The sequence below is a fragment of the Haliotis rubra genome, unplaced genomic scaffold (assembly GCF_003918875.1).
Source record: "Haliotis rubra isolate DU_JTF1 unplaced genomic scaffold, ASM391887v1 Scf682, whole genome shotgun sequence".
NCBI lineage: Eukaryota > Metazoa > Mollusca > Gastropoda > Lepetellida > Haliotidae > Haliotis > Haliotis rubra.
The window spans coordinates 62373-77580 of NW_025767393.1; the positions used below are offsets into that span (position 1 = coordinate 62373).

Consider the following 15208-nt stretch of genomic DNA (forward strand, 5'->3'; position numbering starts at 1 on the left):
CCCACACTACCTACATATTAAACCCGAGAAAATAAACTATGTCATAATCTATGTTTTCTTACCTCACCCGACTACAGTATGAAACTACTTCAACAGTAAGAGTCTTAAAACCAACATAAACCAAACCTAACGAGCCGTAGGGAACATCCCCCGTACAGGCAGTGGACTTACTTGCTCGGAACACCGATACGCAAGACAACGATATCAGTCGCATCAGGCTCTTATATACCCCGTGAGCTAACCTCCGAAAGGTCAAGACGAAGTGTTATGATTGGCTACGCAACAGTAAACAACTTCACCGCGGCACTGCGCACCTTCAGCTTCCGCTCCCAACATGGCGGACAGCGAAGGGATACGACAGATACCCAGCTACCTTACATGACCGACGAAGGAAATTCCAACGGAATTTTACTGCCAAACGTGAGTAATAAGTAGAATAAATGACTACAAGATAACGACGTCAATACAGTACTTGCAAAATAGGCAGAAACGTAATTATAAGCCACCCAACCAATTTGTTTACATTAGCAAACCACATATATAAAAACCACCAAATCTGCCGATAAATAAATATAAATAACTCATAAAACTATAACACTATTCTATTCCACCCAACAACCCATTTCTAAAGTATAAATTATCCGAACTCCTACATTCCTCCCCCCTTAGATTAAAATTATTTTCCCAAAATTATTTTATTCCCAGGTTTCTGTACCCCCCCAAAAATAAAAAAATAAAACAACTTTTTCTTCAAGGGACTGTTGCTCATTCCCGTGGTGATGACATGGCTTCCATCAGTTTTATTTCCTCATCCTGACGTTCCTCCAGAGACCGGCGGCGTGATGGAAGGGAATGTCTTCGTTCCTTCTCCAGTTCCCTGAGGCGGATCCTTCCTGGTGACAACGGAGCTGGTGGAGGAGTAGAATCGCGATCGAAGTGTGTGACCTCGGCAGAAGATGCTGCGGAAGGACAGCCAGCAGGCGCAGTGGCACGAGGCAGCAGCACACGGCCTGGATTTACAAACTGCTCATTCCGGATCTGCACCTCCTCCATCCCGGCTTTCTTGTGACGTTTCAGGTGCCGGCGACAGGAAGACTTCTTCCTAAACAAGGCACCACAACCAGTGCACTTGCGCCGCCGGACCTGTTCTTTATGGACCTCTAGCCAGTGGTCCAGGCAGAAGGTCCCAATACTTCTTGTAGAATATCCCCGTTCCCAAACAGGCGAGGACTTGGCATTCCATTCCCATCTTCGGAAACACCCCTCGATCCTCCTCTAGCTCGTTCAACTCCTGTGGTGCTACAGTTAGATCTAATACATCCATTCTGAAAGCCAATTATAAAACGAAAACTGACTAAAAATGCAACTGAAGGCAAACAAAGAAATGAAGCAAAGTAAAATGCAAGCGAGAGGAAAAAAATTAAAATAAATAAATAAAAATGCCTTCCCTACGGTGATATTCCCCATGCCCTTTTGCCAAGACTCACTTATTGAAGAGTATTTCAATACAACCTGATATATCTAAAAAAACGCCGCTAAAACTTGCAAACCACACTTCTCTGGACTCATGGAGAATATGGACATCTTGGTTTCACAGCTCTACCCACTCTTGTCCTCACAGGAGACTTCTGCAATAGAAGAACTATCAACACAACTCCCCTCCTCCATTGAAAAAGGCTCAGAATCGTCCTCAGATTCTGATGCTACCTGATTTGACACCTCACAGCTGGTATCCACAGAACTATCTAACCAGTTGTGTGGTATAGGACTACACTGAAACGGCTTAAGATGATCTACGTGAACACTAATAACTGGAGCCCCAGCATTTTTCTGAACCTGGTAGGTAAGATCCGATATTTTACCAACAACGAGATATGGACCATCCCATCCCAAACCTAACTTTTGGTTTGCTTTCGGTGGATACCACCTCCATACAAACTCTCCAATCTCAAAGGATCTAACTTTCAAACTCTGATCATAATTTCATTTCTGAGTCGAAGCAGCAACTCCCAACTGATCTGAAGCAAACTGAAAGACCTGTTGCATAATTTCCTGTAACCATTTGACATATGCAACTGGACAATCTGGACCCTGTTCCCCTGATGGACTTTCCACCATGACATCAATGGGAACCCTAATCTCCCGTCCTAACATCATCAAGTTTGGAGAACAATGTGTGCTCTTATGTTCACTACAACGGTATGCCATGAGAAGATAAGGAAGATGATCATCCCAATCCAAAGGTTCTTGATGTACATAAATGGACAACATCTGCTTGAGTGTTCTATTAAATCTCTCCACCATACCATCCGACTGTGGTCGATAAGGAGTGGTTCTAGTCTTTTCTATTCCCAACAAACTACAGATTTCAGCAAACAAGTTGGACTCAAATTCTCTTCCCTGATCCGTATGCAACTGCAGTGGGCAACCAAAACGACAAAAGACTTCAGAAACCAATTTATCTGCAACAGTGGCTGCTGTATAGTTTGGAATTGCAAACGCCTCCTTCCACTTTGTGAAATAATCCCCAACCACCATGATATACTCATTTCCATGACGACTGATCGGTAGAGGACCGACAATATCAATTGCCAAACATTCCAAAGGTGAGCGCACTTTAAACTGCTTCAGGGGAGACTTTCCTTTTCCAGGACCCGACTTACACCTAGCGCAATATGAACAAGACTTGCACCAACGTTTAATGTCCTTAGACATGTTAGGCCAAAAAACCTGTACTTGATAGCTTTGAGTGTTTTGTCCCGTCCAAAGTGACCTGCTGACTTATTAGTATGTAGCTGTTGAAATATGCTATCACGCACAGTGGCAGGAGCAACTAATTGTAGTCGGGGACCAAAAAATCACACTCCTTTTTCCTGTACAAGAGCCCGTTTTGAACAACCAAATTATGCCATTGTCCCCAAAGATTTTTAGCATCAGCTGAATAATCCATTATCTCTCCTCTGGATGGTGAAACAGAGCTGTTTTTCAATAACTTCAAAATAGGTCCTATCCCTAAATCAGTTTCTTGTCCTTCCAAAAGTTCATCCCTAGTCCAGACTGGTAACCAGTTTGGAACGCTACAAGATGTATCAGCATGAGATGGCAGCAGGATAGACCCCTCTGACTCATCTGAAAACTGGTCCCTATCACTAACAGAAAGTGGAGCAACTCTGCTGGAAACAACAACTCTGGAAACGTCAACCTCATGGGAACCCTGTGTTTCGACACAATCGGAACATTCTTGAAACCCACATTTTCGGACTGGTCTACGAGACAAACCATCAGCATTGCCATGCTTAGTGCCTGCACGATATTGGATCTGGAAACTATATGTTTCAATGACGCTTAACCACCTCGCCAAAATTCCCTCTGGATCCTTAAAGTTCTTCAACCAGATAAGTTGAGCATGATCGGTTCGGACCAAGAACTGCCTACCATACAAGTAGTGTCGGAATGTTTTCAGAAACGTAACTACTGCTAGCAATTCCCTCTTTGTAGTGCAATAATTCCTTTGTGCTGGACCCAGAGTTTTACTGGCATATGCTAAGACTTTTTCTGTCCCGTCGTGCATTTGCGAGAGAACAGCTCCCATACCATATGCACTGGCATCTGTATCCAGGATAAATAAGCCTTCTTCCCTTGGAAATGACAAAACTGGCGCATCTATAAGACACTGTTTTAACCGGCTAAATGCTCTATCACACTCCTCTGTCCACAAGAAAGCAACACCTTTCCGAGTGAGCCGATTCAAAGGAAAAGCTATTTGGGAAAAACCTAATATGAAGTGCCTGTAGTACCCTACAAGTCCGAGAAAACTACGAACCTCAGTACGATTTCCAGGAATTGGCCAAGTTTTGATGGAGTTGATTTTATCAGGATTACATCTGATCCCTTCTTCTGACACGATGTGCCCCAGATAAGCTACCTCTGTTTGAAAGAGTGTACACTTTTTAGGTTTCAACTTCAGGTTTGCCTGTCGTAACTGTGTAAAAACCATCCTTAGATTTGCTAAGGCATCATTGAAATCTGACCCTTAAGATGATGACGTCATCGAGGTAACACAGGCATTTCTTCCACCGAAGTTTCCCAAGAACCTTGTCCATGAGCCTTTCAAATGTAGCTGGTGCATTAGTTAAACCAAACAGCATAACGTTGAACTGGTACAACCCTACATGCGTAGCAAATGCAGTTTTGTGTTTATCCCTAGGATCCATCTTTACTTGCCAATATCCGCTTGCCAAATCCAGAGTACTAAACCACTTAAGAACCCCTAAAGTCTCTAGAGTTTCATCAATACGAGGTAAAGGATATGTGTCCTTTGTACTTAGGGGATAACTGTACTGTGTTTGACGAATTGGGGACGTAAACCGGTGGTTATATAGCCGCAAATTTAGTTATAACGTTAAATTTGCGGCTATATATCCACCAGTATACTTCCCCAATTCTTCAAACAGAGTACAGTTATCCCCATTCTAATTCAACTCGTTTTACGCTGTTTTTTCGTGAAAGAAAATTCATTATTTAAACCAGGTCAAAGTTCCTCTAGGTCAAAGGTTAATCATATCACTCCTTGAACTTACACCATCGCCAGAAAAAGTAGTTTCCTTTTCAAACTACACACATTTATTATGTGCACACAGACTAAATCTGACTATGATGAATAGATCATAGTATTATATACTGAGTCAAAAAAGAAACTTCACATTCTTTCTTCAGGGCACTATAAAAGAACAAGAGATGGTAAGATGGTTAAATTGTTATTATTTCATTGCTGAGATCTGTGTGATGTACTCGATACACTGACAGTGCCATAATCAGTTCCATTAGGCTACACCGCCGTTCCAAAACATGGGTATACAGAATGTCAAGTCACAAGAATAAAAATGCAAAATTTCTCAGTTCAATATCGTATGGCCGCCCCGCGCATTCACCACTGCCAAACACCGTTTCCTAATCGACTGCCTGATGCTTGTGAACACGTGGTTGGGGATTCTGCGCCATTGCTCTTGCAAGGCAGCACCAAGTTCCTGCAAATTCTGAGGTTGGTTCCTAAGACCACGAAGCCTTCTCCCAAGTGCATCCCAAACGTGCTCTATTGGATTAAGGTCAGGGGACCTCGATGGCCAGTCCATGACGTTGATTCCAGCGTTTTGAAGGAAATTTCGTGTCAACATCGCGGTATGCGGCCGAGCAAGGAACGAGTTCAGGGGTGAGCACCTGGTCGCGGTAAGCAGCAGCTGTGAGGTTTCCACGGATGACCAGAAGTCGGGAACGGTTGTTCCCCCAGAAAGCACCCTACACCATGCAACTTCCGCCCCCAAATCTGTTGACTTCCTGTACACAACATTGGGCATACCGTTCACGACGTCGTCTCCAGACTCTGTGCCTGCCGTCCGCGAATCTGAGGGTAAACCTGGATTCATCGCTAAAGACGACTCGATTCCAGTCTCTCTGGGTCCATCGGAGGTGACGTTAGGCCCACAGCAGCCGTTGACATAGATGAAACGGCGTCAATATTGGCCCACGATATGGACGTCGAGAATGGAGATTGGCAGCCCGCAACCGATTTCGAATGGTCTGTGAGGACAGTTGACCTCTAAACATCTCAGCCCTGGCAGAAATCTGTCACATAAGTGACGTAAGACGGTTTGACAGTCTTCTGCTCGTGACGTCACACGTGGATGACCCGACCTTGGGCGATCAGAAGTGGTGCCAGTATGTTGTAGATGACCTCGCAAGTCATACACAGTACGATGGCTGCATCCCATTGCTCTTGCGACGTCAATAACTGATCTTCCCGCTTGCAACATGCCAACGGCACGTTCACGTTGCACATTTGACAATCGTGGCATTTCAAGTACCGTTGGAACTGTGGTTTAAAGGTGTTTTTCCCATTCTTGAGGCCAATGCAAACACGTGCATATGAAGAAAACTTCGATGCGAAGATCACGTGATCGACTGCACGTGCAGAACCTGATTTGGCACTAACGTCATTTGCTCGACGAATGGATGGGTTTGAGTGGGTTTTGCTAACGTTTTTCTAGAGTCGAAAGATAGGGATCCCATTTCGGATACATAGATGTTTCATCAGAGAAAAATTATTCATAATTATTCATAATTTTTCAAATTACATTTTGTGAAGTTTCTTTTTTGACTGAGTATAGATAAAATGGAAGGAATTATGATGAAACCGCCCTGTAGTTACAGAAATGAGCGGGCCGCTGATTCCTCAACTACGGGCCATTATCAGTTCTGTTGTCAAACTGAGTTCAACCTTCATTAAGTCCACACAGAACCACTACAACTGCCGTCCTTCTTAGTCACACAAACTGGAGCCGACCACGGACTATCACTGTGTTCCCAAATCCTCTATCACCCCTATCCTCAGCAGGAAGCTTAATGGGAACTGTTCAGGGGTGTCTATCCTATGAGTTTCCACACTGGTTTGCCCCAACTCCCCGTCCTCACCAACAAAAATATCCTCAAGCTCCGAAACTAAATGGGTCAAAGCCTGTGAAGTATCTGAACTTTTATCAATCAAGGTCTACAAGTGAGGAGGAAACTCCTGCTTGACTGTTTCAGGTTCTTGATCTTGACACTCAACCACCTGTCTAATAGCACTGATGTTACCAACTAATAATGAGCTGTTTAATGATACTCCTTTGTTACTGAGGTTTAAAACTGAAACCACAACCTTATCCTCCTTAAGTCTGATTAAACTCCTAGCCACAAAAAGACCTCTACTACACAACTGGTTATTTGGCTCAATCAAACCATGTTCATATGAAAAGGTACCTACCACTTACATTCAATAAACCTTTCTGCACCTTCAGGAACAACAACTTTGTCCTGCACAAGAATACGAGAACAGCTGTATGTTTTCTGCCTGCAAAGCTTGAGCTTACCCTGTGAAGTACTTCTTTCTGATCTTGATTTCACAATCATGCATATCAAAGAAATCCATACCAATGAGACTACTCAAATGACCTAGGTCTGCAACCATAAACTCTTGCACAAACTGTGCTCTACCAACAGTAAACTCAAATGTTGCACAACCATACACATTTACAGGAGTACCATTCGCTGTGAAAATGTCCCTATCAACAACACTCAAAGTGGAATCATTGAGACCCAACTCCTGGAAATCCTGATATGACAGTACTGAAACAGGAGAACCTGTATCCACAAGTACTGTACATGTGCCTGACCCAAGCTCAACGTCCAGAAAAAGACATTATTTATCACTAGTACTAACACGCAATACCACTGGCTCTCGCTTAGAAGAACGCATGTCTGCAACATGTGATAACATCTTCCCTGCAGTGTACCTTTCAGTCGGCCTAACAGTTTGCTTGACATTGGCTGAAATCTCGGCCTCGATCCCAGCCTCACTTAGTTTCCCCTATTTGGTTTTGTTGCATCAGGTCCAGGTAAATCTAACTTAGCTAGATGTGGACATTTATCTCTCATATGTCCAGGATCCTGACAAACATAACACCTAAGTTTCCTGGGCCTCTGCAATGATTTTGCAAATGCTTCTAAACGCTGATCTATCAACTTGACAACAGCATCCACAGTCAAACCCTCATTCGACACTGGTTCAGAAATCCTGGCAATCCGTTCACACGTTTCAGGTTTCCTGCTTTTATGTCCCTCAACTGCCTCAAACTCTACACCATGAGCAATTGCTTCCTCTAATGTTTGGGGATGTACAAATGCAATGTGTTTTTTCATACTGAAATTCGATAACCCCGTCAAAAAATGGTCGATGACATGTGGCTCAAGCGAAGAAAAGGTGGCATCTGGATACGCCAAAAGTGCCAATCTCCGCAACTGGTAGCCATAGTCAGACACCGACTCATCTTTGCCCTGTCTACGGCCCCTAAACTCAGACCGAAAAGCTACTCCTCTTTCTCTAGGATTGAACCTCTGAACCTTTAATTGCACTGTAGTCACTCAACTGTAATAACGTAAGGCTGCTGAGAAGTTTTTGAGCAGTTCCTCGCAAATACATGGTTAACGGTTGTGCTTTTTCTCCGCTAGACCACCCATTCCATGCAGCAACTTGTTCAAAAGGAACAAGAAAATCCGGCCATTCACAACTTTTACCATCAAAATGATCTGGAATCACTTCACGACGGGTAGGTTTTCGCCACGAATTGTTGCACAAATGAGCTATCACAATCACTATGATAAACTCTATCACCTGTCCAGTTAGAATTTATCAAAGAGGTATTCGGCGTTAGACCAGGAACCAACCCTGCTGCTGAAGGTGCCCTCTGATTGTATCTACAGAATTCATTCTGCCTGTCAAAGTGTCTATCTGTAAATGGAACACCAAAATGTACAGAACGTCTATCCTGTCTATCACTTCTACCATAAGCAGACCCTTGCTGAAAATTCAGCATTGCTTCATTAACAGATGATGAAATACCCATTATCTCACTATTACCGGCTTGTGTACTAACACTTGGGAGTGCACGAGATGAACCAATGTTTTCAACTGAACGACAAACATTAGGTGTAGAGGTTGCAAATCCCACTTGACCTAAATCTGACAAGTCGATAAGAGCATGGTCAAGATTATCTGAAGGGGACTCAACCTGATCATGTGCCATTGAATATAAATCACGTGTCTCCCGTGATACCATTTTGTTTGACTATAGATGCTGCAAAACCAAGAACATTTCAATTCTACCTTCTAAATATACTCCATAAATATACTCTATAACCAATCAGTTTCAACAGGATACACCTGTATGATGAAACTTACCTTAATTCACATAGTAAAGCTACAAAATATAATACTTTATTTATTTTGGGAATTTCTGTTTGTTTTGTTGTTTTTGTTTGTTGTTGTTTTTTTTGTGTGTGTGTTTTGTTTTTTTTAACAAAATGAGATTACATATTCTGCCAAGAATCAATTAGGTTTCACTTAGAAAATGACAAAACAATCCTGATCACGGCACCAAATCTGTAATAGGCGCCCTCTAGTAGGCAACCCAGTGACAGGAGTTCAATGTAGAATGTACCTCGGTGTTTCCCTGTTCATAGTTTTATTATAGACTTTGCGTTGTGTACTTTTATTAAATGATGGAAAGCTTTAAAAAAACAGCGGAACAGTGTACAGTCTCCTTCGGTTCAGTGGCAGTAGTCAACTCTTGCAGCAAAATATGACACAAGGCAGAGATGTAGATAATACTAATTTATTCTGTTAAATAAAAATAAGGAAAACAAGCAAAACAAATGATAACAAAAACTGGACAAAATATTTCTCTTTCACTCGCTAAAAGACACCTATTCCCTACACTAATTCCTAAATTCTACATGACCTACTTAATTCCTAACACTAGTTTCTCCCCCAACCCACACTACCTACATATTAAACCCGAGAAAATAAACTATGTCATAATCTATGTTTCTTACCTCACCCGACTACAGTATGAAACTACTTCAACAGTAAGAGTCTTAAAAAAAACCATAAACCAAACCTAACGAGCCGTAGGGAACATCCCCCGTACAGGCAGTGTACTTACTTGCTCGGAACACCGATACGCAAGACAACCATATCAGTCGAATCAGGCTCTTATATACCCCGTGAGCTAACCTCCGAAAGGTCAAGACGAAGTGTTATGATTGGATACGCAACAGTAAACAACTTCACCGCGGCACTGTGCACCTTCCGCTTCCACTCCCAACATGGCGGACAGCAAAGGGATAGGACAGATACCCAACTACCTTACATGACCGACGAAGGAAATTCCAACGGAATTTTACTGCCAAACGTGAGTAATAAGTAGAATAAATGACTACAAGATAACGACATCAATACAGTACTTGCAAAATAGGCAGAAACGTAATTTTAAGCCACCCAACCTATTTGTTTACATTAGCAAACCACATATATAAAAACCACCCAATCTGCCGAAAAATAAATATAAACAACTCATAACACTATAACACTATTCTATTCCACCCAACAACCCATTTCTAAAGTATAAATTATCCAAACTCCTACAAATGTAAATAGCTAATTGATATTTAATGATATAATGTAGATAAATTACACATCCAACCAACTGTACTGATGGTTGGAAAACAATAGATACATTTAACTACACACCGATGCATTAATGTAACACTTCTTTAAGAAATACACTATATACAATACCACATATACACATGCAATATATGCACTGACCTGAATAATAAGATCCTCATTACAATCCAGAAATGCTCCACGAAAACACAAATCATAGTGATCTGATCCTCCAGAAAGATCTATGAGACTGCCAACAGGTTATGTGTGACAGCCACCTTTAAAACTAAACAGACAATAGGTGGCAAGCTGACCAGAGAAACTGAGGCAGAGGGACAAAAGAAGCTTGTGCAGAGTGTAAGCGTATGGGTCAGAACCTGGCCTGAACCAGTAAGGTGGCTATTGTTAATTGAGTAATTGCATAAGTGCAGGGATACATTTAACTGAGAGGGTTTGTTATATTTTATCTGTAAACTTAAAATCTGACACCTATACAATATACAATAACTATATACAAGTACTTAAAATTGAAACTTATAAACTATGAAACTAATAATGATTAAAACATGACTTGGCCACATTTGTAGTACAGCACGCAGCTCACAGCGCTCAAAGCGTGTTCTATGAACGGATCTTTCTTGAGATCTTCCCACAGGTAAAGTCGATGTTCCGGGGGAATGGGAAGGAAGGACGATGCTATACCGGTGTAGATCTGCGTCATAGCCGATCCTATAGTTTTTGTCATCTCGAGTACAGCTTATCGATCTCATCGGTGGACATTTTCTGAATTTTATCTGGAGTGAAATTGTCCCCAAAGTATTGTTTGGCTTTGACGCCACCAGTCTATCTCACTTGTTGTCGCTTTTATTATCCGGCACCAACATTTGTTCAAGCAGTTCGTTGCACTCCATTTTAATTCTAATAAAATAATATCCAATACCAACGAAACATAGCGAGATGAAAGTCGACATTTAATATGAAACTATAAACTGTCATTTCATATGTTTCGCTGCGGCCAACACAATTGAGTGACCAGGAAAATACCGGTTTTCAACCAGGAAGTTTTTGAGGCGAACAAAAAGTGGTATGCACACTAGCGGAAAGAGATAAGCACCTGATAAAAAATGCTTTAGTTGATAAATACAGCTTTACAATGGCTTTTTGTCAGAAGTGATCTCGTACCGCTATTCTGCATACTACTAAAGGTGTGACCCTTCAGAGGTACCTTATCAATATCATATTTTAAATTTGTGACAGCACCCTCATATATAATAAATGCACATTTTCAGAGGATGGTAAATGTGACTTATAACTAAGAGAATAATGTTGCTTCATTCATTCAAGCAAGGGTTTTCAAGCAATAAGAGACATTGCCAGCTACGTCAGTCTTTCACCATTGTAACAAATTCAGTTAATTCCATCACCAAATAAGAACGCATCATCAGTTTGCTGGATCAAAGGGTCGTCTCTTCTGATGTCGCTTGCGACAGGGGTACGTCGTCCTCGTCGTCCCTTTGTTGATGAATAATCAAATGACAAATGTCCACATCGTTAGGATTATTTCGATGGTCTTCCAGTGGGAGCATCCCTTCCATGTTCCCTTCGTAGAGAGGTTCAGCATTGTCTTGCTGTTGTCCAGGGTGACTGTCAGACGTGACGCACCCCTCCATATCAATTTCTCTACAAGTAAGCTGAAATGATAAAATGTGCGGTAATTTTTCACAACGTTTGACGTGTATATATATGCAAACAATCATTAGTGAGTGAGTGTATGGTTTACGTCGCTTTTAGCAATATTCCCTATGTGGGGAATCAAACCCGGGCCTTTAGCGTCACAAGCGGATGCTTTAACTATTCGGCTACACCACCGCCCCTCATAAAGTGACAAACAGTGTACAATGAACGTATGGTGTAAAAGCACAGCCAACACTGAAATTTATCACTTCACGATAAGTTATACACGATATGTGTAACCAATAAACAAAAATGTCACGTTTTTCATTGTGTGCAATCAGTTCGTTGTCAGGCACACTTGACGGTTGAAAGCATGAATAAGAGCATTCATCAGAAGTACTACAATGCAACGTATATGAAAACTTTAATTCATTGCACAAATGATTTGCAGCTATTATGGCTACTTGTACTTACCTCTTCTTCTTGAAGCTTTGACGGTTCATTCATTAGTCTTGATTTCTTAGGATTATAAATCCAGAAGAAGACCATACACATCATCATCACCAACAGAAGAAATGGTGCAATCCAAAATACGTAATAATTCATTATTAAGGATATACAAACGTCATCAAAGATGGAACCAGCACTGCCAGATGGGCACGTTGGCACACAACTACCATTGGAGAAATAGAATTTCTTCTCCTGACACTCTTCTTTATCTATGCATGTGGCCTCATAACTGTAGGTTTGTGATGGACAAATGGTGTAGCAGTTCCTGTCTTTTCTGTTCGGTGCTTCTTGAGGGCAGGATGATAAACAAGATCCGTTGTATAACATATTCTGGCATTTGTAATTTTCTAGGCAGTCAGAACCTTTAGCGAAAAATCCTGTCGGACATTTGGCCAGACAATTTCTAGAATGTACGTATGGAGCAACAGAAGGGCATTTAGGTAAACATGATCCATTATATAACATATTTTGGCAGTTGTCATTTTCTAGGCAGTCAGAACCTTTAGCGAAAAATCCTGTCTGACATTTGGACAGACAATTACTCGATTTTACGTATGGAGCAAAAGGAGGGCATGAAGGTAAACATGATCCATTGTATATGACCGCGTCTGTAATCGTTGGGCATTCGGATAAGGAAACGCATTTGTTCCCTGGAAATATGCTTGTGTTGTGAGGACATTCCATTATACACGTGTCATGTAATCTATATGGAAACGCTGATGGACATTCATGTAGACATTTGGATTCATGCACAAAGTTCCCTCGCGTCCTGCGGTCTTGATAACTTACACACTTCATATCAGGCAAACTGGCTGTTTCCCGTGGGCAGGTTTGGTAGCAGTGGCTTGACCTGGTGTATGGAGATTCTTTTGGACATGCTGTTGTACATGTTCTGTTGAACACCATTTTCTTCATCTTTACACATTCAGATTCGCTAATGCACTGGAACTGCCCTGGGGTAGTGACAACAAAGTCTTTAGGACAGGCAGGGTAGCAGTGGCCTGACCTGGTGTATGGAGATTCCTTTGGACATGCTGCTGTACATGTTCTGTTGAACACCATTTTCTTCATCGTTACACAGTCAGATTCGCTAATGCACTGGAACTGCCCTGGGGTACTGACAACAAAGTATTTAGGACAGGCAGGGTAGCAGTAGCCATTGGCTACGTACGGCGATCGTCCTGGGCACTCAGATACACATGTTCCGTTGGATATATACCTACTGCTGTGTAAACACATAGAAGAGTCAACACATTGCATGTCTGCAACTACAGTGTCATCTGGACAACTTTGTACACACATTCCTTGGTGGTTTAAAGGTGCTACCTGCGGACAAGAGTCAACACAGGTATTGTTGAATATCACCTTAAAGAGGTCATCAGTAGATATGCAATGTTGTAAACCTATGCATGTTTCATCATTAAACACGTAGTCCGTTGGGCATGTCGAGTAGCAGGCATTATCTATGGCATAAGGGGCTTCAGCAGGACAAGCGGCGATGCATTCATTTCGGAAAATAACGCTATTCCGGCTGACACATTCAGTGACCAAAATGCAGTGAGTCCCAAGAACATATTTCTCTTTCGGGCACAGTGTTGTGCATGACCCCTGGTCACTGAACATAGCTGTAGGTGGACAATCGGGAACACAGGTATAGTTGTATATGAAATGACTCAGCTTGTCAGTACATTCCTGTTTTGACAGACATGTTGTTCCATTTACCGTGACAGATTTGTCAGGTGGACATGAAGAATGACAGACACCTTGTAGAATCGACTGTTTCTCAGGAGGACAAGCTTTAACACATGTTGTGTTGTCTATGAAATATCCCCTTTCCACACAGTCTGATGGAGACACACAGTCGGACGTATTTGTTACAGTATCAGCTGGGCATTCCTTACGACAAACCCCATCTTTCGTGAAAGGCGCGGACGAAGGGCAGGCTGGCACACATGTACCATTAAACAGAACCTGGTTGTTGTTGGACACGCAGTATGTCCCATTCAAACAACGTGATCCTATCCTGATAGTATGTACAGGACACGTGTTGTAGCAGGTGGAAGTTTCCTGTTGGTAAAACGTCCCGGGTGGACAGGAATTCACGCATGTTCTCCCGTAGATCACAAATGACTTTCTTCGACATTCCTGTGCACTAATACAGTTGTTCCAAGGGTTGGGGAAGTAAAGTGGCGCTGTTGAGGGACACCTGGATGTACCTACTTCAACCCCAACGGACAACAAGAAACACGCTATCAGAATGAACATGATTGTTACATGTGCTTCCACGGTGAGGCCAGTCAGGAACACCAGGCTATGTGTGATTCCAGCATCCAGGTGTTGCTATCTGAAATAGGATAATTTTGTCCACTTTGACAATGCAATTATAAATGACGAATCGTTTCGTATGAGAGTGGCATTTAAATTCACATCTGTAATATATCAGCCATGAAACCACATGTAATCATTAATATTGAAACCACGAATGCAACAACTAAGGTTCGTACATTTTGCATAGTGCAATTAAAACTATAGTTGACTGGAAGCAGAATATATAATCATTTGATTTCTCTGATACGTAAATGTTAAGTAAGTTGAGCTACACTTAAGTAAGGTAAGGTAGGGTAAAATGTATTAAAGTAATTTCAGATAGGGCAAGGCAAGGTAAAGTAGGTTGGGTAAGGCGAAGTTAGATAAACTTAAAGATAAAGTACAGTATTTAGGGACCGCCTCCGTGGTGTAGTGGTTAGAGCGTCTGCCCGGAGAGCGGAAGGTCGCAGGTTTGATCCCGGCCACCTCATACCAAAAGATGTTAAAATATGGCACTGCGGCATTGTATCTCAGTGGGCTAGCACTATAAAACCAGCTTAAGTCTGGGCTAGTACAAGCAGCCACACATACACACGCATGCACGTCGTCATATGAGCGAAATCTTCACCTCACCTCAGATACACCGACTAACCACTGGACAGTACCAGGTATACTTCT

General features: G+C 42.1%; 1 protein-coding gene across 1 annotated transcript; it reads right to left on the minus strand.

Moving 5' to 3' along the window:
• Positions 1–765: 765 nt before the first annotated feature.
• On the minus strand, positions 766–14539 carry LOC124258097 (proprotein convertase subtilisin/kexin type 5-like). Its single transcript, XM_046692164.1, has 2 exons — positions 12939–14539; positions 766–1102 (listed from the first exon to the last, which is right to left on the minus strand). The coding sequence occupies exons 1-2, from the start codon at positions 14486–14488 to the stop codon at positions 766–768; spliced, it is 1887 nt and encodes a 628-aa protein (XP_046548120.1). The 5' UTR covers positions 14489–14539.
• Between the last annotated feature and the right edge of the window lie 669 nt (positions 14540–15208).